Source organism: Rutidosis leptorrhynchoides, chromosome 11 (genome assembly GCF_046630445.1).
Source record: "Rutidosis leptorrhynchoides isolate AG116_Rl617_1_P2 chromosome 11, CSIRO_AGI_Rlap_v1, whole genome shotgun sequence".
Lineage (NCBI taxonomy): Eukaryota > Viridiplantae > Streptophyta > Magnoliopsida > Asterales > Asteraceae > Rutidosis > Rutidosis leptorrhynchoides.
The window spans coordinates 334,774,429-334,796,865 of NC_092343.1; the positions used below are offsets into that span (position 1 = coordinate 334,774,429).

The 22,437-nt window shown below is 34.8% G+C and overlaps 1 protein-coding gene across 1 annotated transcript; it reads right to left on the bottom strand.

Annotated features, from left to right (window-relative positions):
* Window positions 1–13,850: 13,850 nt before the first annotated feature.
* On the bottom strand, window positions 13,851–21,092 carry LOC139875793 (uncharacterized). The gene is made up of 10 exons (XM_071863089.1): window positions 20,384–21,092; window positions 19,517–20,244; window positions 18,512–19,432; window positions 18,333–18,417; window positions 18,013–18,200; window positions 17,776–17,910; window positions 16,962–17,678; window positions 16,706–16,864; window positions 14,005–14,059; window positions 13,851–13,930 (listed from the first exon to the last, which is right to left on the bottom strand). Exons 1-10 carry the CDS (start codon window positions 21,090–21,092, stop codon window positions 13,851–13,853), a joined length of 3,777 nt encoding a protein of 1,258 aa, XP_071719190.1.
* Window positions 21,093–22,437: the final 1,345 nt, after the last annotated feature.

Here is a 22,437-nt window from a genome sequence, read left to right on the forward strand (position 1 = left end):
ACAAAACCATCTTCAACCCGTCACCATCTATCACCAACACAACAACCTGTTCGAGTTTTTCTATTTGCACAGCCATCAAAATGAAACTACTGATGCTCCTGTTTTACCATTACTGAACCTTCAACCATCATGCTACTTCTCATATCTTTCTCCTCTTTTTCTTTTGTTCTTGGTCGTGAATCAACCCACACCACAGCTCCACCACACCATGATCATAAACCACCAATATAAACCACCATTCCATCATCCTTCATCATCATTAAACTATGTTATAACCTGCAACCATTACTGTTTGATCATCGATCCCTATTTATATCCGATTAGCTACAAAATCAAACACCACAGGCCATGTAACTATGGTTTCTGTGGTCACTATTATCGAACCAACTATTTCATATATCTGTTTCGGTTTCAGTCCCAGAACACTCCAACCTTCCACCATCGATCATCATACTATCCCCCATCTCTCACCTTTCTCTCTCTCTTGTCCGAGAAACACCTCTGCAACTTTCTGTTTTATTTCTATTTCAATCAAACACCACCATTGTTACAAACCCAGTTACGAATTTGATGATGATGGGTCACGATGAAGGTGATCACGATGATGGTGACAACAGTGGTAAACGACGAGGAAGTAATAAAGATGATGATGAATGGTCGAGGTTAACTAGCTGCGATATATTAATTTTTTTTTTGCCGGTCGAGTTTCTTAAGGAAAACCAAACAGGCCATAAAACCTTATTTGGGTTTATTAATTTCGTAAATGGACTCATAATATAGGGCTCATGAAATAGATTGATCCAACAACATAAACAATTAAATGATGTTGGGCCAAGTGTGATTGGGCTATTCGGATTGGAAACAGAAAACGGGTTATATTTAAATGGGTTACGATTTAATTCAGAAAAATAGTCTTGGACTGATGGTTAAGGGTGTTAGCAGGGGAGCGAGAGGTAATGGGTTCGAGCCTGGGCTCGGGCAATTTTTTTTTTTTTTTTTTTTTTTTTTAAAGAAGAAGAAGGATGCAGAAGTAAAGGTTAAAAAAAATTTAAGTTGGGTATTATTATAGAAGTGAAACATATTAAGTAATGGTTAAGGATGTTATCAGGTTAGCGGGACGTCGCGGGTTCAAACCCGGACTTGGGCATTTTTTAAGTGCTACTTTTTGAGGTAGTATTACTATTACCATTACATATTATTATTATTATTATTATTATTATTATTATTATTATTATTATTACTACAAATTATTTTAGTATTATTATAATTATTATTTTAACAAATAAAAGATATTTTTATAAAAATATGATTAGTACATATATCATAAGTATATCTAATCTACTATTTTAATATTAAAGTAACATATATATATATATATATATATATATATATATATATATATATATATATATATATATATATATAACATTTGAAATAAAAAAATACATTATAAAAAGTATAATATTATATAATTAATATATATAAACTAGTTTGATTATTATTACATGTTAATTATACGTTTTAATATATATAACTGATATAGGTTCATGAATCCGAGGCCAACCCTGCATTGTTCAGTTTCGTCGTATGAATATTTTTACTACAAAATATCGTATTGTGAGTTTCATTTTCTCCCTTTTTAATTGCTTTTGCAATCTATATTTTGGGCTGAGAATACATGCAATATATTTAAACGCAATGAATACAAGTACATACTTGATTCTACACTGAGTTGGAACCGAAAATCCCTTAGCTTTGGTAATTAGTAGCAGCCAGTACATAGGATATGGACTGGTGGGAGCGAATAACAGTATATGGATCCATAGGGCTTGATATCCCCGTCTGAGCTAAAGCGCTAGCCTTTTAACGGACGTATGTTATTTGAGTTTATGACATGTTGGTTTGTGTGTATTAAACAACAAGGGTTATTACTATTATAACTTTAAAGTTTAGTTACCAGGGTGCTCTGTTACCTAGAATCTATTGACAAACTTTTGATAAACGTTTCGGATGAAATAATTGAAATCTTGTGGTCTATTACAACTATTGAAAATCATTATTTATGATAAACCTATGAACTCACCAACCTTTAGGTTGACACTTTTAAGCATGTTTATTCTCAGGTATGAAAGAAATCTTCCGCTGTGCATTTGCTCATTTTAAAGATATTACTTGGAGTCATTCATGGCATATTTAGGACAGTACCTCACAATGGGACCCAATGTTAATGACTTCATCCTGGAGGATTAGGACGGGTCGTCACAGGTGGTATCAGAGCGTTGGACCTAGCGAACCAGGTCTTGCATTAGTGTGTCTAACTGATAGTTGTTAGGATGCATTCGCGAGTCTGGACTTTGACCTTAGCTGCATATTATAAGTATTGTTTATCATTCCTAGTGGAAAATTACCTCCTTATTATTCCTAAGTCTAGACACATCCTACTGCCTTTGTTGCATAGATAGTGTATAGACAAATTAATATCTTAGCGTATCTATTACGGTAAACTTTGCCTAATATCTCCTATAAATTTCTCCGTAATTTAAGGGATCCTGGTACTATATATATCTATGCATATTATGCATTGAGAATACCATCCAACTATCAATTGCTTTCACTAAACTTTTCATACCAAAAATATTTTCTGTGATCGCGTAAGATGGCCTCTACGAATCGACCAACTTCCTCTGACTTCGAAGACAGCGTGACGGGAGCGCACCAACCGATCAACTACCGTGATTTCTTTAGAAAGTGGGGATGGGTCCTCGAAATACTTACACTATGGAGAAATGAAGAAGGTACTCCATATCACGAGCCGAACTTACCACCTAACGTCGGAGTGCTCGATCCGCTTACCGGCGAACCTGTTCGCAATACCGTTTTCACTCTTTTCGCACGAATTTTCCGCCTCGAAGGTCGACTCAATGTCGTTAAAGATAGTATTCGTCCTCTACTCCCGAATTCTAATCAGATAGGATTATTAGAAGAAGTTAGAAGACTTCGAACTAAATATCAAGAATTGACAAACCTTACGGAAGAATGGGTAGAACTAATTCATAGACTCGAGCGTAAAGTAGAAACCTTGGAGGTGATGGTGTTTGATTTGGAAGCTAGGCTCGCATCTACTACGTAAGTGCCACAAGCAGTACCAACACCAACAGCAACACCACCAGCACCAGCATCATTTCCATCACCACAAGCTCCGTAAACACCACAGACACTGAAGAGTACCGAGAATGATGAATTAAGAAACATTAATTCATTACTTTCTGTTCACGATTAGAAGATATATGTATATATATTTATGTATATCTCGAGATCGTCATAAAAATTATTTTCATATTAACTATGACGTGTGAAATTTTTTTTAACGGGTAGGTAATACACGAGGAATATTTAGATTTCACATTAACATGTTACACCGTACATTCTTCAAATACGATTCAACAATCATTTACTATCCTACTTACATCCACAGATATACGAATCCGTTCACCACAGAATAACCATTTCATTCAATTTCATATTTGGATTTTGACTTATCAGAATCCAACAAGTGGCATAATGAAGAAAACATTGGACAAAATAAAATTTGTTAGAAACAAACAAATTAACTATGAGAAATTCTGTTAAGAATCCACGCTAACAAAATCTTAGCTAACTGTTCCTAGCTAACTGTTAATTCCTTATTACATTTTATTTATCGCAAATTATTTATCGCAATTTTAATTCTCGCAATTTTATTTATTGTCATTTAATTTCTGTTATTTATTTTACGCACTTTAAATATCGGGACACGAATACAAGGTTTTGACATATCATATCGACGCATGCATATATATATATATATATATATATATATATATATATATATATATATATATATATATATATATTTATATATATATATATATATACATATATATATTATTTGGAATCATCATAGACACTCTATATGCTGTAATGCTCGAGTTTGCTATACAGGGTTGAGGTTGATTCTACAATAATATATATACTTTGTGTTGTGATCGAGTCTGAGACATGTACACGGGTTACGATATGTATTAATTAATTCTAATATTATATATTAAACTATATATGAATTATTGAATTAATAATTGTGGAACGCTAACTGTGGACTGTCAACATTGGATAATTAAAAAGAATTAAAATATTGATTATAACATATGAAACTAAATAATTCTTCAAGTTTGCCACTTGATTTCATCCTAAACATCCTTTGTAACTTGATTTCATCTTAAACATCCTTTGTATCTTGACGATTACAATCAGCGTTTAATCATCTAAAAACACCAGTCTCCTGAAACCACCTCAGATTGATAACCGATGGTTCAGATATCATAGCATTAAATACAGAGGAAACAGAAAAATTGTAGATGGTCTAAACGGCTAAAAGTTTGATGATAAAGAAGGGAGTGTTAGGAACGCTCAATAGAAAATTTGGTACTGAAAAACGGATTGAGCAAACCATGAAGGTGACCAAGGACAAACACAAGGACCATACCATATATTCAAAGAATTCAGGTAATTCTGGATCCGATGAAACCTTCAACAAATATCTTGCTCCATACTCATGTTAAAATCTTGCGAAAAATCTTTCTTCATCAACCTTCGAACTTAGAAATTCTAAAATATCATCATCAATATCCTCGATATTTCTGAGGATATTTTCATAAGTATTCTTGTCCGAAATTATATACCTCTTCGTGCTTTCTGTATTACCTTATATTGGAAACTTCTGTAAAATTTAAATATAAATTACGAATGAATTCTGGAGAAGTGTTAAGAATTTGAGCATGAGTTAGTATAATATAATGACACTTGGCCAACGTGATTATATTACAGAAAGTCATGCTGAAAATTCTAATGAAACGTGATGATGATTCACAAATCATAACGTCATCATGTGCCATGTTACACGACTCATTCAATCTGTTCAACCTCCAAACATATCAATAAAATATATTATTGATAGTTCCATCCTCAGTGATTCTGGTAATTTAACCAATCAAATCGTGTGAATACGCTCTTTCATGCTTAGAACATTATAATCATTCGAAACTCTATATCTACGAGTTCTAGACCATTATTCGCTTGATTTAAAATTGAGAAGAGAAAACAAGAACATGGAGCTCCGAAATATAAGGGAAAATATAATGCCCTATAACAACACATAAATTACAAACCGTGTATATCAATGTTTATCGCAATATAAAGACACGGGAGAATTAAAAATACTATAACCCCAAGGGCGAAGTAGAAGTAAACAGATTCCTCCGGTGAAAGTTGGAAAAGGAGAATGATTGTTGCGATAGTCAGGATAAGGACAATGATCAGAACTGGATTAAGCATTTTCACAATCTTTTGAATTTGGGAATTGAGTATAGGAGTGGTAAAAGTAATGGAACGGAAGAAGTTAATTTATAGTGAAATATATGATAAAGAAATCAAGGCAGATTTCCGCATTTAATTAGAGAGATCCTAATTTCCTAAATTACCGAAGAATCAAATCTTATATAGATTTCAAAGATTTTCTTTAAATTCCTTGAATTCCGAAAAACAACTGTGACTACGTCAAAAGTCAAGACTAATATTCATTACCTCATTTCACTCTTTTGCGATAGCTTCACTCGTACTATTTGAGTAACCGAATTATTTTATCCCAATTACTCAATATTGATAAAAATCTATTTATCAACTCATATTCGTCATGAAAAACTTCTTATTGTTAGCCATGACGACCTCGATCAAATTTCGGGACGAAATTTCTTTAACAGGTAGGTACTGTCATGACCCGAAAATTTCCGACCAAATTTAAACTTAATCTTAATATGAATTCGACACGATAAGCAAAGTCTGTTAGGTTGAGTCTCAAAAATCTTGAACTGTTTCATATATTCAATTGACCTTTTACTGTTCTCGATGATTCACGAACAACTATATATATATATATATATATATATATATATATATATATATATATATATAAAATAATTTGAAATATTATTTGAAATAATATATGAGTTAATTGTTGGAAATAAATATGTAAAATAATATGCGATGTAATGAAAACTATTATTATAATCATATATTTATATATATATATATACATATATATGTGTGTGTGTGTGTATATAAATATGTATATAAATATTACTTGGAAATATATAAAATAATATTAAATCTATTTGTTTAAAAATATATAATATATATTTATGTGATAAAACTTGTTATTTAAAACTGATTATATATAGAGAGAGAGATAGAGAGTAAATGAAAAATGAATGATTTCGAGCTTAATTGGTAAATGTCGGTAACACTCGGTTAATGTTTTGTTAGTTTTATTATAGATATTGTACATGTTAATGATGGATTGAAATAAAAGTTGGACTGTAAATTGATTATGAAGATTTTAGATTTCTCAAAAATATTTTTTTTTAAGTTTAAATATTAGTACTCCGTACATATAAATTGGAACAGAAAATAAATAATTATCGAACCTTTTTGATCAGGTTTCAAACAGTTAATGAGTGAAATAATTAAATATATTTAAACTAAAAATTTGGGATTTTTAGTAACACTTTCATACGTTAACTTTTTAGTAATGGACACGTTATAACCATAGGGAATAAACTGTCGGTATAAGATTACAATTTATCTGGCTGCTATACTATTTAATTACTATTTGCACAGTTTAAAAACGTGAATTGAATTATTATATGGGTTTACTATTTTTGTTTGATATAAGCCATGTATCACTCTAGTTTATTTCTATTATATATACATATACATACTTACACTTTCATGAATCATAACCCTCACAACACTTATCCACGGGGAACCAAACCAAGGACCGCCACCTCCACCCTAGACAACCACCGGCTGCCTCCACCTTCACCGTCGTCTGTCACCATAATCACCACCACAACCACAATCACCAAACTACCATCGAAACGTTTTGATTAGTTGGATGGTTTCCTGTTTCTTTTGCCAAACCCAAGTAAACTCGACTATTACTGCTATGTTTACAAACCCAAGGCTCCACCACCATCGAACCACAACCGTCACCTATCCCTTCTCCATCTCCTCTCTCTTTCTCTTCTTCTTGACCGTAACCACAATACCACCACCCACGAGCACTCACTATCTTCTTTTTCTTCTGTTTCATTTGAGATTCAAAACAGCCATCACCTCTTAACTTAAACCACCATCAAGATGTTAAACTACATGATCATGGTTCGCTGTTGCCACCTGATCATCAATGTCAACCGTTACACAACCATCTTTAACCCGTCACCATCTATCACTAACACAACAACCTGTTCAAGTTTTTCTATTTGTACAGCCATCAAAATGAAACTACTGCAGATCTTGTTTTACCACTACTGAACCTTCAACCATCATGCTACTTCTCATCTCTTTCTCCTCTTTTTCTTTTGTTCTTGGTCATGAATCAACCCACACCACAGCTCCACCACACCATGATCATAAACCACCAATATAAACCACCATTCCATCATCATTCATCATCATTAAACTATGTTAAAACCTGCAACCATTACTGTTTGATCATCGATCCCTATTTATATTTGATTAGCCACAAAATCAAACACCACAGGCCATGTAACTATGGTTTCTATGGTCACTATTATCGAACCAACTGTTTCATATATCTGTTTCGGTTTTAGTCCCAGAACACTCCAACCTTCCACCATCGATCACCATACTATCCCCCATCTCTCACCTTTCTCTCTCTCTCGTCCGAGAAACACCTCTGCAACTTTCTGTTTTATTTCTATTTCAATCAAACACCACCATTGTTACAAACCCAGTTACGAATTTGATGATGATGGGTCACGATGAAGGTGATCACGATGATGGTGACAACAGTGGTAAACGACGAGGAAGTAATAAAGATGATGATGAATGGTCGAGGTTAACTAGCTGCGGTATATTATTATTATTATTATTATTTTGCCGGTCGAGTTTCAAAAGGAAAACCAAACAGGCCATAAAACCTTATTTGGGTTTATTAATTTCGTAAATGGACTCATAATATTGGGCTCATGAAATAGATTGATCCAACAACATAAACAATTAAATGATGTTGGGCCAAGTGTGATTGGGCTATTCGGATTGGAAACAGAAAATAGGTTATATCTAAATGGGTTACGATTTAATTCAGAAAAACAGTCTTGGACTGATGGTTAAGGGTGTTAGCAGGGGAGCGAGAGGTAATGGGTTCGAGCCTGGGCTCGGGCAATTTTTTTTTAAAAAAAAGAAAAAGAAAAAGAAAAAGAAGGATGCAAAAGTAAAGGTTAAAAACAATTTAAGTTGGGTATTATTACAGAAGTGAAACATATTAAGTAATGGTTAAGGATGTTATCGGGTTAGCGGGACGTCGCGGGTTCAAACCTGGACTTGGACACTTTTTAAGTGCTACTTCTTGAGGTAGTATTACTATTACCATTAGATAATAATAATAATAATAATAATATTATTATTATTATTATTATTATTATTATTATTATTACTACAAATTATTTTAGTATTATTATAATTATTATTTTAAAAAATAAAAGATATTTTTATAAAAATATGATTAGTACATATATCATAAGTATATCTAATCTACTATTTTAATATAAAAGTAACATATATATATATATATATATATATATATATATATATATATATATATAACATTTGAAATAAAAAAATACATTATAAAAAGTAAAATATTATATAATTAATATATATAAACTAGTTTGATTATTATTACATGTTAATTATACGTTTTAATATATATAACTGATATAGGTTCGTGAATCCGAGGCCAACCCTGCATTGTTCAGTTTCGTCGTATGAATATTTTTACTACAGAATATCGTATTGTGAGTTTCATTTGCTCTCTTTTTAATTGTTTTTGCAATCTATATTTTGGGTTGAGAATACATGCAATATATTTAAATGCAATGGATACAAGTACATACTTAATTCTACACTGAGTTTGAATCAAAAATCCCTTAGCTTTGATAACTAGTAGCTGCCAGTACATAGGATATGGACTGGTGGGCGCGAATAACAGTATATGGATCCATAGGGCTTGACATCCCCGTCCGAGCTAGAGCGCTAGCCTTTTAACGGACGTATGTTATTTGAGTTATGACACGTTGATTTGCGTGTATTAAAACAACAAGGGTTATTATTATTATTATAACGTTAAAGTTTAGTTACCAGGGTGCTCTGTTACGTAGAATCTATTGACAAACGTTTGATAAACATTTCGGATGAAACAATTGAAATCTTGTGGTCTATTACAACTATTGAAAATCATTATTTATGATAAACCTATGAACTCACCAACCTTTAGGTTGACACTTTTAAGCATGTTTATTCTCAGGTATGAAAGAAATCTTCCACTGTGCATTTGCTCATTTTAAAGATATTACTTGGAGTCATTCATGGCATATTTAGGACAGTACCTCGCAATGGGACCAAATGTTGATGACTTCGTCCAGGAGGATTAGGACGGGTCGTCACAATTTTCCTCGTCTTCCCCAAACTTAGACCCTTCAAGATCCTCTAAATTTGAAGATACCTCATAATTAACTTGAGAAGTCACCTTCACATTCTTGTTCACTTTGACCTTGTGACCTCCAAACCTTTCAACAAGTTTTTTCACGTTTCCCCCCGTTACTTCGACTACCTTTCCATCGGATTGTTTAGATTTTTCAAGTGTAGCATCAGACACATTCCGAACACACATATTCGCCATTTTGTTATCACTAGATACATGCTCAATCGTCTTCGGAGTATCCAATTATTCATCCTCTTCACATTTAGAAACTTTTTCATCTACCTTAACAAATGTGGATACTGCCATCGCAGTTTCTTTCATCGGCAATGAACAAGTGGTGGTAATTGACGAACTCAACTTGGTTTCAAGAACTTGACTCAGATTTTTCAATTCCCGCTCAAGAATTTGTATCGATTCTTGTTGACTCATCAAAATTTCTACATTAGTTCTTATTTGAGATTTCATGAATTCACTCGTCATACCCTCTTCACTAAATTTCCTTACATCCTCTTTCTCTTTCACATCCGGTGCATACTTTTGAACCTGTTCATGGTTAGTATCCAACACAAAACAATCCTGGACATTCAGTGTATGTAATGAATTAAAAATATTAATTCTTGATCTCTTATTACCAAAAGAAATGTCCATAACCCCGGTTCTACGATTAATAAGAGCATCAATTGTGGCTAAAAATGGACGACCAAGAATGATCATCGGTTGGGTCTCCCTAAAGTTGGTCTCAATGTCCATAACAACAAAATCTACAGGGAAATAAAAATCCTCAACTTTCACAATCACGTTTTCTAACATACCCCTTGGAGTTCTTATTGACCGGTCCGTAAGATGAATGAGAATATCAGTTTGTTTTAAAGTTCCCAACTCGTACCGTTCAATAAGACTCAATGGAAGTATGTTAATACTGGACCCTAAGTCCAACAAAGCCTTTTTAATATTAACGTTCCCCACCATAACCGAAATTAAAGGTGTCCCCGGGTCCTTAAACTTAGGTGGAAGTGAACCCAAGATTACAGCACTAACTTTTTCAGTTAATTTTATCTTTTTGGGTAATGATGCGCTGAGTTTACGCGTTTGAACACACAAATCTTTTAAAAACTTAGCATATGCAGGAATTTGTTTGATTGCATCAATAAATGGAATATTTATTTTTACTTGTTTAAATGTTTCCTATATATCATCTGTTTTTGGTCCCCTTTTCCCATAAGGGAATTGGTTTGGGGACTCCAAAGCCTCGGGGAATGGAATAGTATTAGTCATATCCATTTCCTCAAACTTTCCAACTACCGGTTTTTTCACATTTAACCCAACCCCAAAATCCACGGGAACCTCATTAGCATCATTACTCAAATCATTTAAAATAGGAGACTTACCTGGACCATACTTGATTTCTGATTTCTTGGGCATTTTTACCTTATTATCATATGCCTTTCCATTTCTTAAAGTGCCCACCATGTTCACTTCATGTCCTCTTCCTTGTGATTCATGATTCGGGTTAAGCAATGTATAACTCGGAATTGTATCTGATTCTCGTGTTGCCTTTTCCTTCGCCACTTGACCGATTTGCTTGCCCAATGCCGCAATTGACTTATTTTGAATTTCCAAAGTCTTCTTCATCTCTTCCATGAATGACTCCATCGTAGCATCTGTGCTTGAGGATTGACTTTGTTGATTATTTTGAGACAAGTTTTGGTTTTGATAGTTATGGTTTTGGTTTTGGTTTTGGTTTTGGTTTTGGTTTTGGTTTTGGTTTTGCCTTTTGTATTGGTTGTTGTTTTGGTTCGGGTAATGGTTTTGGTGTTGGTTTGGTGCATTCATTGTGTTGTTGTTGTCCCAGCTAAAGTTTGGATGACTTCTCCACCCTGGGTTGTAGGTGTTGGAATATGGATCATACTTCCGCCCTTGAACCTCGTTCACTTGATCTTCTATCCCTAATGGTATCCCCTTTTTGCAACCGTTTGTATAATGAGAAGCATCACCACATATCGAGCACACATCCTGAACCTGCACAAAATTAACACTACCACCCTGGTTCGGGTTGTTAAACATTGGAAGCAACATCTATATCTCATCTAATTCCTTTTCTAAATTCCTAGTCGACCCTCCCGAGTTAGACACGTGGTTAACATGGGAAGGATTGTGAGTTTGCCGTGCAACCGAAGCTTGGGTTTTTGAACCCTTGCTCAATTGCTCAAAAAATGCCCATTCATCCTCACTACTTCGAGTCATAAACACACCACCACCATCCGCTAATAGAAATTGTCTATTTTGCGAGTCAAGACCATCATAAAAAACTTTGAAAAGTTCCCATTTCGGTATTTTGTGGTGGGGACAAGATCTAAGTAATTCCTTCAGACGTTCGTATGCTTCATGAAAAAGTTCACCTGGCAATTGCCTAAAAGATTTTATTTGCATACGCATATCCGAAGTTTTACTTATGGAATAAAATTCCTCTAAAAACCATTTTTTCATCTCCGCCCAAGTATTAATACTCCGGGCGGGTAAAGAGAGAAACCATCGTTTTGCCTTATCTTTAAATGAGTAAGGAAATAATCGCAGACGTACCTCATCATCAGTGAAACCATTTACTTGATTAGTAGCACATATTTCATTAAACTCAGTGATTTGTTCATATGGTTCCTCATTGGCCATACCTCGGTAGGTTGACAATATCGAAATGAGTTGAGGTCGGACCTCAAATCGTCGTGTGTTTCCTCCTGCCGGTGCAGGATAACCAATGGGTGAATGATCCTCAAAATCACCCGGTTGGTAGTAGGTGTCTACCCCTCTTGGTCGTTCGGCCATCTCGTCTCGTTGATCAAAAACTTCCTCTTCAGTGTCGGAATCTGATTTAGGAGAGTTTGGTGGAACAATCAGATGTGACTCTAACTGTGGTTGAGTGGATGTTGAAGCCACTGTCGAGCCCTTTAAGATTCTTGTAGCTTTTCGATTAGCTTTTGCGGATTTCTCAATTTCCGGGTCTAAAGGCTTAAGATTTTGATCTCCCGAACTCCGAGTTTGCATACACTAACCTGCACTTTAACAAAAACAAGAACACCAAGCGTAAAATTGACAAAAACAAAATAAACAAAACACTATTTTTGGATTTTTATTGGTTTTATAATTTTTATGGTTTTTTCTAATTTAACACGAAAGTAATAAAATAAGAGCTTGCAATCAAGCGCACACTTCCCCGGCAGCGGCGCCAAAATTTGATCTATGTCGAAGGGTCGACCAAAAATAGCGTAATTACTCTAACTTAGCTAGGGTAAGCAGGATTCGTTCCACGAGAAGTTATGGTTAACTAGCAAGCAATTTCAAGATTGAATTGTTTGTTTAACTAAGACTACTGAGATTAATCAACTGCTTAAAACTTAAAACTTAAACTAAAGTGCAATTGAAAATGTTGAAATGTAAACAATGAAAGTAAAACCTTTATCCTTTCACAATCCCAATTTAACATGTATTCATTCAAACAAGTATTATGTTTACCAAATGTTGATCAAATCTCATAGACAAGACTTCTTGAGTTCATTAATTCTATTATCTCGGGATTAAACTTTGCAATCTAGACAAGGTGTCTTTATCCCTAATCTAATTAACACTAAGTTGGATCAAGAACACACTGTTAAATCACCATAATTTAACTTGCAATAACAAAACATAGAACTTGCATTAATCAACAATTAACTTGATCCACAATATCATAATCCAAAAGTATTAGACATCACAAATCACATAATCTTGAATGAAATCATACATATTTTAATTGTTCATGGAAAGGATAAAGTTAAGAAAACTAGCCAAACATGTTGGTGATGATGATTATGGAGATTCTTGAAGATTGCATGATGAACAACACCTTAATCCTAGCTTGAATCCTTGAACAATGATGATTGGAGAGTGTTTTGATGTGTTTGGGAGTGATCTCTGGTGAAAAAACTGATGGAAAAAGTTTTTCTTTCGTAACCCTAATGCTCCCTTTATATAGGGGTTGGATAACTTGATCACAAAGCTAAAATTCGTATTTTCCGGCACCAAAATATTTGTATTGGCGTATTTTACGCCAGTGTATTTTCAGCTTGGGCGTATTTTTACGCCGGAAAATGACTTTGGCACTGAAAGGACCTGAGAGATGACATATTTTACGCCAAGCCATAATAACCAAAGTTGTAGCCCTCTGAAATACGGACGTCTGGGCTTTTGAATCACCTCGATCGGAGGTCGTATGCTCAAGTTATGGCCAAAACCGTAACAGCGCGCATGAGACAACTTTTTCAGCATTTTCAGCATCTTTATCTTCTTTTCTCCACAAACCTGAAATATACGAAACTATATCAAAGTACCTTGTTTTCCACTTAAATGTAATCACTTTTATCATGTTTAAGTACAAACGATCGTGTCAAACAATGACCGATCATTAAGTCCTCTGAGTGATTCTAACAGCTGTCCAAAAAAAGAGTTGTCATTAATAGATTTAAACATGCAACATAAACTTGTACATTAACAAAGTCAACCATTTTGTGAAAATAATTGCCTTTTATATATATATATATATATATATATATATATATATATATATATATATATATATATATATATATATATATATATATATATATATTACATATTTATACATTAGTTTGATTCTTAAAAACAATAACAATAACAATAGAACTCACCCTTATGGTCCAGTAGTTCACCCATTTACACTTGTGCATTGGAATGAGGGTGGGGAAGTCTCAAGTGCGAGTTTCTCTCCTTAAAAATATTCGTGGAATTTATTTCCTGAAAGCCGAATTGCCCCGGGGAAGGTTTTACCGACCCGTATTCAGGACCCAGGTCCGACCGCCTGCCCCTTGGGATGGTATAAGGTTCGGATCCCTGTAATGTGGTTCGGGTTTCTGCTCGAAAGCGCGTGCGTGCGTGGCAAATGAGAGTTTGGATGCCAACAACTTGTTTTTCAAAAAAATAAAATAAATAATAACAATAACAATTTTTAGATTCGTCGTTATTCTACAGTAAAATTTAAAGGATAAATACTTAAAAAGTTAAAAACTAATCACGTAGGGAGCCCGGGTTCACACCCACTAGTTAAATCGCCCATTGAGGTAATATAGTTAATCTTGTGAGCCCATTTACAGCATGTGCAGGCCCACAATCTAGGTTTAAACTTTTATGTTGAATCATCCATGCGTTTTAATATTTAAGTGCTAGAACTAGGGCTGAGCATGGGGTGGTTGGGGGCGGTTTTGTGCGAAATCCGCCCCTATAACCAATAATTCGGTTAATTAATATTTTTAACCGTTTGGTTCGGTTAAAATCGGTTTGGTTAATTCGGTTAAAGTGGTTAATGAGTAGATTTAGAACGGTTAATTCGGTTAACCATTTATCGGCAAAAAAAATCACGAGTAAGTGTTAAGTGTTAATCTCATATATTTATCTCAACATTAAAGTATATTAATGTCGTTTACACTTCACATAAAACCAAAATTAACTAAAATACAAAATTTCACGTAATAAATTTCACCTGTTTTGTTTTCTATTCTTTGTTAACCATAGTCACTTTGCGACATTCATACAAATTATATATATTGGTGCGGTGCGGTTAATTCGGGGTGGATAATCTTTATTTCCATAACTGCCCCATAAAATTCAGTTAATTCAAAAACGTTAACCGTAACCGCGGTTATATGTTCGGTTTGGTTAATTCGGTTCGGTTTTATCGGTTAAAACGGGTATGGTTCGGTTAATTCGGTTTTCTGCTCGGCCCTAGCTAGAACGGGCATTTTGTTCATATAATTTTCTTAAACCAAGGTTTCGTGTGGACTTGTTTTTCAATTGGTATGTTTAAAGAACTATAAAAAGTTTAGACCGCGCATTGCGACTGAACATTTTAACTTACTTTATGAAACTAATTAGGGATGGAAGTAAATCGAATATGCATGGAGTGAATCTATATCCATTTTAATTTTTAAAATTTATATCTATCTAGATAAATTTCATCCATCCATATTCATATTCATTTAATTTTTAAAATTCATATCTAAGTAATTATATTTCATCCATTTATATCTAAATCCGTCGAATTAATCGGGTTAATGGATATTCGTTGTATGTTAAGTTTAAATTAAAATTATATTATGAAATGAAATCATTATAAAAAAGACATGTAATATATTTAAGAGATATGAATTTAATATAATCAACATCGCATCGCTGTATTTTCATAATTTATATTTTTGATAACATTTTAATATTTTATAAAGTATACATACAAGGATATACAAATATATAAATGCATATATATAAATAAATATGTATATATTTATATGTACATATAGTCTAGTTGTTGGGACATGCAACATACTGCGGTGGTCATGAATTCAATCTGTGTCCCATGTCCCTTTAAACATGAGTTACACGATTTTCTTCTCACATGTTTGTCGTGGGACCAGTCGGTGTGGGGCCGCCAGAGGGTTGGTCTACCCTTTTTTCATTTTGTTTTTATTTCAGATGGTAAATGGGTAATATATGGATGGTAAATTGTTATTCATACCCGATCCACTAAGTTTTCACATAATCCATATCCAGACTCATATCCACTTATCATCCATTTAGATCATCCATATCCATTTAAATAGACCGAATCGGATGAATATCCGATCAGATTGGATGGATATCCATTGTCATCCTTAAAACTAATGTTGAGCGAAAAAAAAACAAACAAAAAGAAAAAAAAAGGGTTAGAAGGACACGAACCCATGTTTGTTTCCTTAATAACTCATGAAGTTACCACTTACTCTAGTCATCCACTTGATATAATAAGTTGGGTAACTTTATTAAATATACATACATACATATATATATATATATATATATATATATATATATATATATATATATATATATATATATATATATATATATATATATATATATGTATATATATGGGTAATGGGGAGTACCCGGCGAACTTTATTAAAAAGAATAAAGAATGTTTACAAAGAAGCATAAACGACACTAGGAGAGTCCTAGAGCCTCACAAACAACCAAGCTAACAAAAGCTAAGAACAAGAGCTAGTAGCTCACATCCGAAAACAAACTAGAAATTAAGAAATCTTCCAGTCTGACTTTAGCCGAAGCGTCTGGGGATTCTTCTTCCAATTGATTGACATTGGTTTCAATCGAACCGTACCGTACGTTGCTTTGTAGGCTTGATCCACCGATCTTTTCTTCTTCTTGAATAACCTGTTATTTCGCTCCTGCCATAAACTTAAACAGTAGCTGCAAACACCAATTTGACAACAATAATATGAGCTATTCTACGCTTGGCAAACGGGCTAACCAACAACGTGAAGTCTTTCCATGAGTCAATGAAAATAGGAAACTCCATATGACCCTGCATGCGATTCCATACCTGCAACGAGTATGGACATACGAAAAACAAGTGGTCATGAGAATCAGGAACTTGATCACACAGAGCACAGAGTAGTGGTTGGTTATTCGCGACCTCCCATCGCTTTAACTTATCACGCGTCTTAAGTTTTTCCCCCATAAGTAACCACATCACCAAAGCGTGTTTTGGGATATTATGCGTGAACCAAATAACCGAATACCAAGGCACATTCGGAGCCATACTTCGAACATACTCCCACACCCAGTGAACCGCAAAATCCCGAAGCTTCCCTTCATTATCTTGCCATTTAATCACGTCATCTTCATTGTTGAGCATAGTAACAGTGGCATTAGCGAGTTGTGGGAACCGTGCAATCCAATTATCTGGCCAAATCATGTCGTGGTGTAGCACCATATCTCTAATCGAATAAGACGGATCAAAACCTTCTCGGTAGATCATTCTTGTCATGATAAACTTAGATAATGGACCAAACTCACACCAAACATCATACCAAACCGAAGTACATTCTCCATTACCAACAATATGAACAAAATGATCTTTGACTTGGTCCCTCACACCAAGTATCTTTCGCCAACTCCAACTTGCACTAGATGTGGTATCAACATTCCAAAAGTTCTGACCTGCAAGTTTATAAGAATGATCCATCTAATCCACAATGATTCTTTATGAGAGATTAAACGCCATATATGGGACGAAATAAGGGCTATGTTCCATTCATTAAAACTTTTAATCCCCAAGCCACCTTCGGTTTTTGGTAAACATACGTCTTTCCACTTAACTTTTGCTTTACTTTTTTAAAGGTGCCTTGACACCATAGAAAACCTCTCATCAAGGCTTCAATTTCATTAAGCGTAGCACTTGGTAAAATGAACACTGACTGCCAATAGATTTGCATAGAATAAAGAACCGAACACAATAGTTGTAACCTACCGGCAAATGATAGAAATCGATTTTTCCAATTCTCCACCCTACTACGAACATTATCCACAAGGACTTTACAATCCCTATAGTACAATCGTGATGAGATCAATGGAACACCAAGATACTTTACCAGAAGTGAACCTTCCTCGAAAGGTAGAATATCCATTATTTGGTCCTTCAGAGATTGACGAACATTTGCAAAAAAAGCTTTACTTTTTGGCATACTAGGAACAAGGCCCGACCACTCTTTAAATCGCTCAAATGAATCACTAATAGTTTTAATGGAAGTAACATCCGCATGTTAAAAAATGAAAAGATCGTCAGCAAAGCACAAGTTTATAATTTGTTGTTCTTCACATTTGGGATGAAAATTAAAACCTGTAGTAACCATTGCCGAATCCGCAAGAATCAACGAAAGCACCTCCATAACTATGGTGAAAAAGTAAGGCGAAATTGGATCACCCTGACGCAAAGCTCGTTTTCCTTTAAAGTAACCATGAAGCTCTCCATTAATATTAATGGAAAAGGAAACCGTAGTTATACATTTCATAATCCACCTGACCATAACCCAATGAAAACCGATGCAACACTATCTCCAAAAACTCCCAACTAACAGTGTCATATGCCTTTTGAATATCAACTTTAAAAGCACATCTAGGGACACCTTTTTGCAAGTGGTAGTTACGCATTAGCTCTTGGGTAAGTAAAATGTTATCCGAGATTCTACGTCTCGAAACAAACGCAGATTGGTTGATATTTATAATATCACCAAGCACTTCTTTGATACGATTAGCGAGATTTTTACTAATACATTTATAAATTACGTTGCAATAAGCTATTGGCCGGTAATCAGTAACTTTAGAGGGACTTTCAACTTTAGCGATCAAAGCAATTACCGTATGATTAATTTCTGATAGCAGTTGTCCATTAGTAAAAAATTCTTGAACCGCCTTTGTAACTTCATCACCAACAATTGCCCATGAGGATTTGAAAAATTCAGCAGTGTAGTCATCCGGACCTGGCGACTTGTTGTTACCCACATCAAAAATAGCACTTTTAACTTCTGACGCCAACACTGGACGAATCAAATGAACAGCTTTTTCATGTGAAATCTTACGAGTAAACAGACTATACGGGATATCTACCGGAGTTGCCTCCGAAGTAGTACCCAAAAAGTTCGTATAGTGAGAAACAAATTGAGAAGGGACTTCCAGGCCTTCAATTATATTACCCATATTATCCTCTACCGATAAGATGTGATTACGATGTTGCTTACCTTTAACCACTTTGTGGAAATAACTAGTATTACTATCCCCCACTCTAAGCCATTCAATCTTTGCTTTTTGTTGTAAGAAACGTTCCACATCTAGAATAGCATCATTGAACGCTTGTAAAAGGAGGTAATGATCCTCCCTAGCATTTACCGAGTACGGGTTGCTATCCAAGAAAGACTGAGCATTATCAAGTTCAATTCTTAGCTTTTCAACACGAGAATGAATGTTACCTTATTGCCACATTAATCTCCTCAGAGGTTTCTTCAAGTCGCGCAATTTCTTAACTACCTGAAACATGGTGTGACCAACTAAAGCTCGCTTCCAACCACGTAGAACAATATCATCAAAGCCTTCTTTATAAACAATAAAGTTGCTGAATTTAAAAGGCTTAGCTCTCGCAACAAACGAGGAGGGGATCTTCAATATCGCCGAACTATGGTCAGAAATCCGGTATGGAAGAAAAATGGCATATGCATTAGAGAAATCATTAACAAAGACATCATTCTCCATTACCCTATCAATCTTTTTTAGAATGCCATCCGAAGCATTGGGTCTTTGATTCCATGTAAATTGAAGCCCCGAGTGAGAAACATCTCTCATTTTCATGTAATCAACACACTCACGAAATTCCCTCATAGCTAGGGTAACCTGAGAACCTCCTGACATGGAATCGTCTAGGTTTAGGGACACATTAAAATCCCCTATAATCACCCACGGATGATCCCCCACAAACTGAGTATGCTTACACAAATTGTCCCATACTGAACGACGATGAATATAGTAGTTCTTAGCATACACAATTGACACATACATACGTTTATTGTCACCGACCAAATGGATTAAGCAATGAATAACCTGGTCTGAAAAATCGATAACAATTACGTTAACAATCAATGGATTCCACCCCATTATGATTCGGGTACCCCCATTACTCATGCTACTGTTAGAGGTCCATTGCCGTGAATGAAACACTGAAGCACAGACATTACTAAGTTTGATAACATCAACATGGGATTCTAATATATCACAAAAACATAAATTATTGTTGTTAACTATCTCACGAATCTCTTTCTGTTTCGGGATGCGATTCAACCCCCGAATATTCCAAGTAGCGAGGCTATACATTGGAAACCTTTACCACAGGTGTGCTTGCACCTTCAGTTTTATTTTCCCCAGAGATAATCGGATCGTTGTCATCATCTTCTACATCACTTTCTACATCCACCAATGCCTTGTCAGGGAACGATTTGAACACAATACTAGTAGTTGCCCGATTTCCCTCATCTTCATTCTCTAATGCACCAAAAGAATTACTTGTTTCAACAACCTCTTTATTACGGGTTGGAGTTACGACCTTTTTAGGAGGTTGTTGTTTGTTAACAGGTCGATAAACTAGATTTTGCTTTGGTTTCCCAACCGCAAACGTGACATTCTTCACATTATCTTTTTTTGGCTGCTGTTTTTGAACTACCTTTTCATAGCCCTCATCATCAACCTTCTTATGATCCATCTTATTAATAACATGTTTCGGACATTGGACATCAGTATGTCCAAAGATAGCACACCCTGAACACCTCGGCAGCTTCCATTTATATTCCACCCGTATAGTACTAATTGAATTAGTTTTACCTCTCGGACTAGGTATTGCTACATGCAGTTGATCTTTCATATCATGTTCAGCTACTATTTCAATCATAGCTCGAGCAAAGTTGGATCGTCCCCACGATTCCTTACACATGGTGCTGGTGTATGAATCTAACATGATTGGGACCCCAATCTTTGACGCCATAATGCTCAACCCGTCCTCCGTAAAACCCGCTAGTGGAACATCATGCAATTTAACCCAAACTGGAACACTATGCATATCTTCTTTCGTAAGTGTGATTTCGGGAGACCATATGTTCAAAATAATTGGGGTATTCCTTATGATCTATGGCCCACCTTCTAAAGCATCGTTCATACCCTTTTCCGATTCAAATTTATCGAAGAAGAATCCTTTCGAATTCATCATCACCTTTTCTAGCCCAAACTTGCGCCATACATTCATAGCATAGTTCTTAACAATCGAAAAAGCTATTCGCTTCCCTAGGAAATAGCCATAGAGTGTATTACAATAACGTTCTTTCACTTCCAAGACAGATTCCAATGGGATCTCAACATCAACATCATTATCCAAGTTATTTGCACTTTCAATAAATCGAAAATTGACCTTCTGATCAACTTGCTTACCACTCAGTTTTGAAAGGTACGTAGGCATCTTCGTAGGACAGGAATTCTCGTTCATCTCCGGTGACTTATCCATACAAGATGAGTCTGTACTACCAATTAGATCGACCTGGGAATCCTCCTGAGCTTTACTCGATTCAGCATCAATAGGGGTTAACGAGGGAAAATCCCTGTTGAACTTTATTCTTGTATCGGCCTGATCATCCTTAGACGAATCCGTATGAACTTCAGTATGAACATCATCACACCGACGATTAATTCCGATAACAGGTGGTTCCTCAGGTGGGTTAGGATCATCAACGTTACGTTTTGATTCCACACCATCCGATTCACCACTGGAACTATCGCCTTTACCATTGATAGTTTGAGGTTTCGTGTTCTTCTTCTTTGTAGTTGTGCCCCCCGATTTTTTACCCATAACCAGAGAATCAATAGAGTACCAGTAGATAGATAATAATCGGTGAGAGTCGACGATCGGAGCAGGCTGATTGACGAAGGAGAAAATCGCCCAGATCGACCTAGAATTGCGGAGATCAGCTAGGGTTTTGACATTAAAAAGTAACGAATTGAACTTAGGCTTGCGGTATATATATATATATATATATATATATATATATATATATATATATATATATATATATATATATATATATATATGTATGTATATGTATATGTATATGTATATGTATATGTATATGTATATGTATATGTATATGTATATGTATATGTTTCCATTACGAAAAATCGGTTTTAAATATATACAGATGTGTTTTGTTCGTAAAATTATTTCAGGTTGAACGGTGGTGACGGATAAACCTATATCTCGACAAAAAAGATAAATTTTGTCAAAAATTTGGGTGAGTTTTACTTAGTTATTATTATATTAAATTAAAAGTTACATTTTAGCGCCTAAAACGAGGATAAAAAAACTCGCGCTTCGCTGCGGGGTAGTTTTGGTCGGTTAACGGAACGTTAAAATAACG

Bases quoted from the DNA above. Each gene is read 5' to 3' on its own strand.
- LOC139875793 (XM_071863089.1), bottom strand. From the start codon at position 21,092: ATGCATAGTGTTCCAGTTTGGGTTAAATTGCATGATGTTCCACTAGCG. The intron at 17,679-17,775 runs GTGGCTTGGGGA...ATTGTGGATTAG, and splicing joins ATGTTTACCAAAAACCGAAG to ATGGATCATTCTTATAAACT. The intron at 16,865-16,961 runs GTTAGCCCGTTT...GCGAAATAACAG, and splicing joins GGAAAGACTTCACGTTGTTG to GTTATTCAAGAAGAAGAAAA.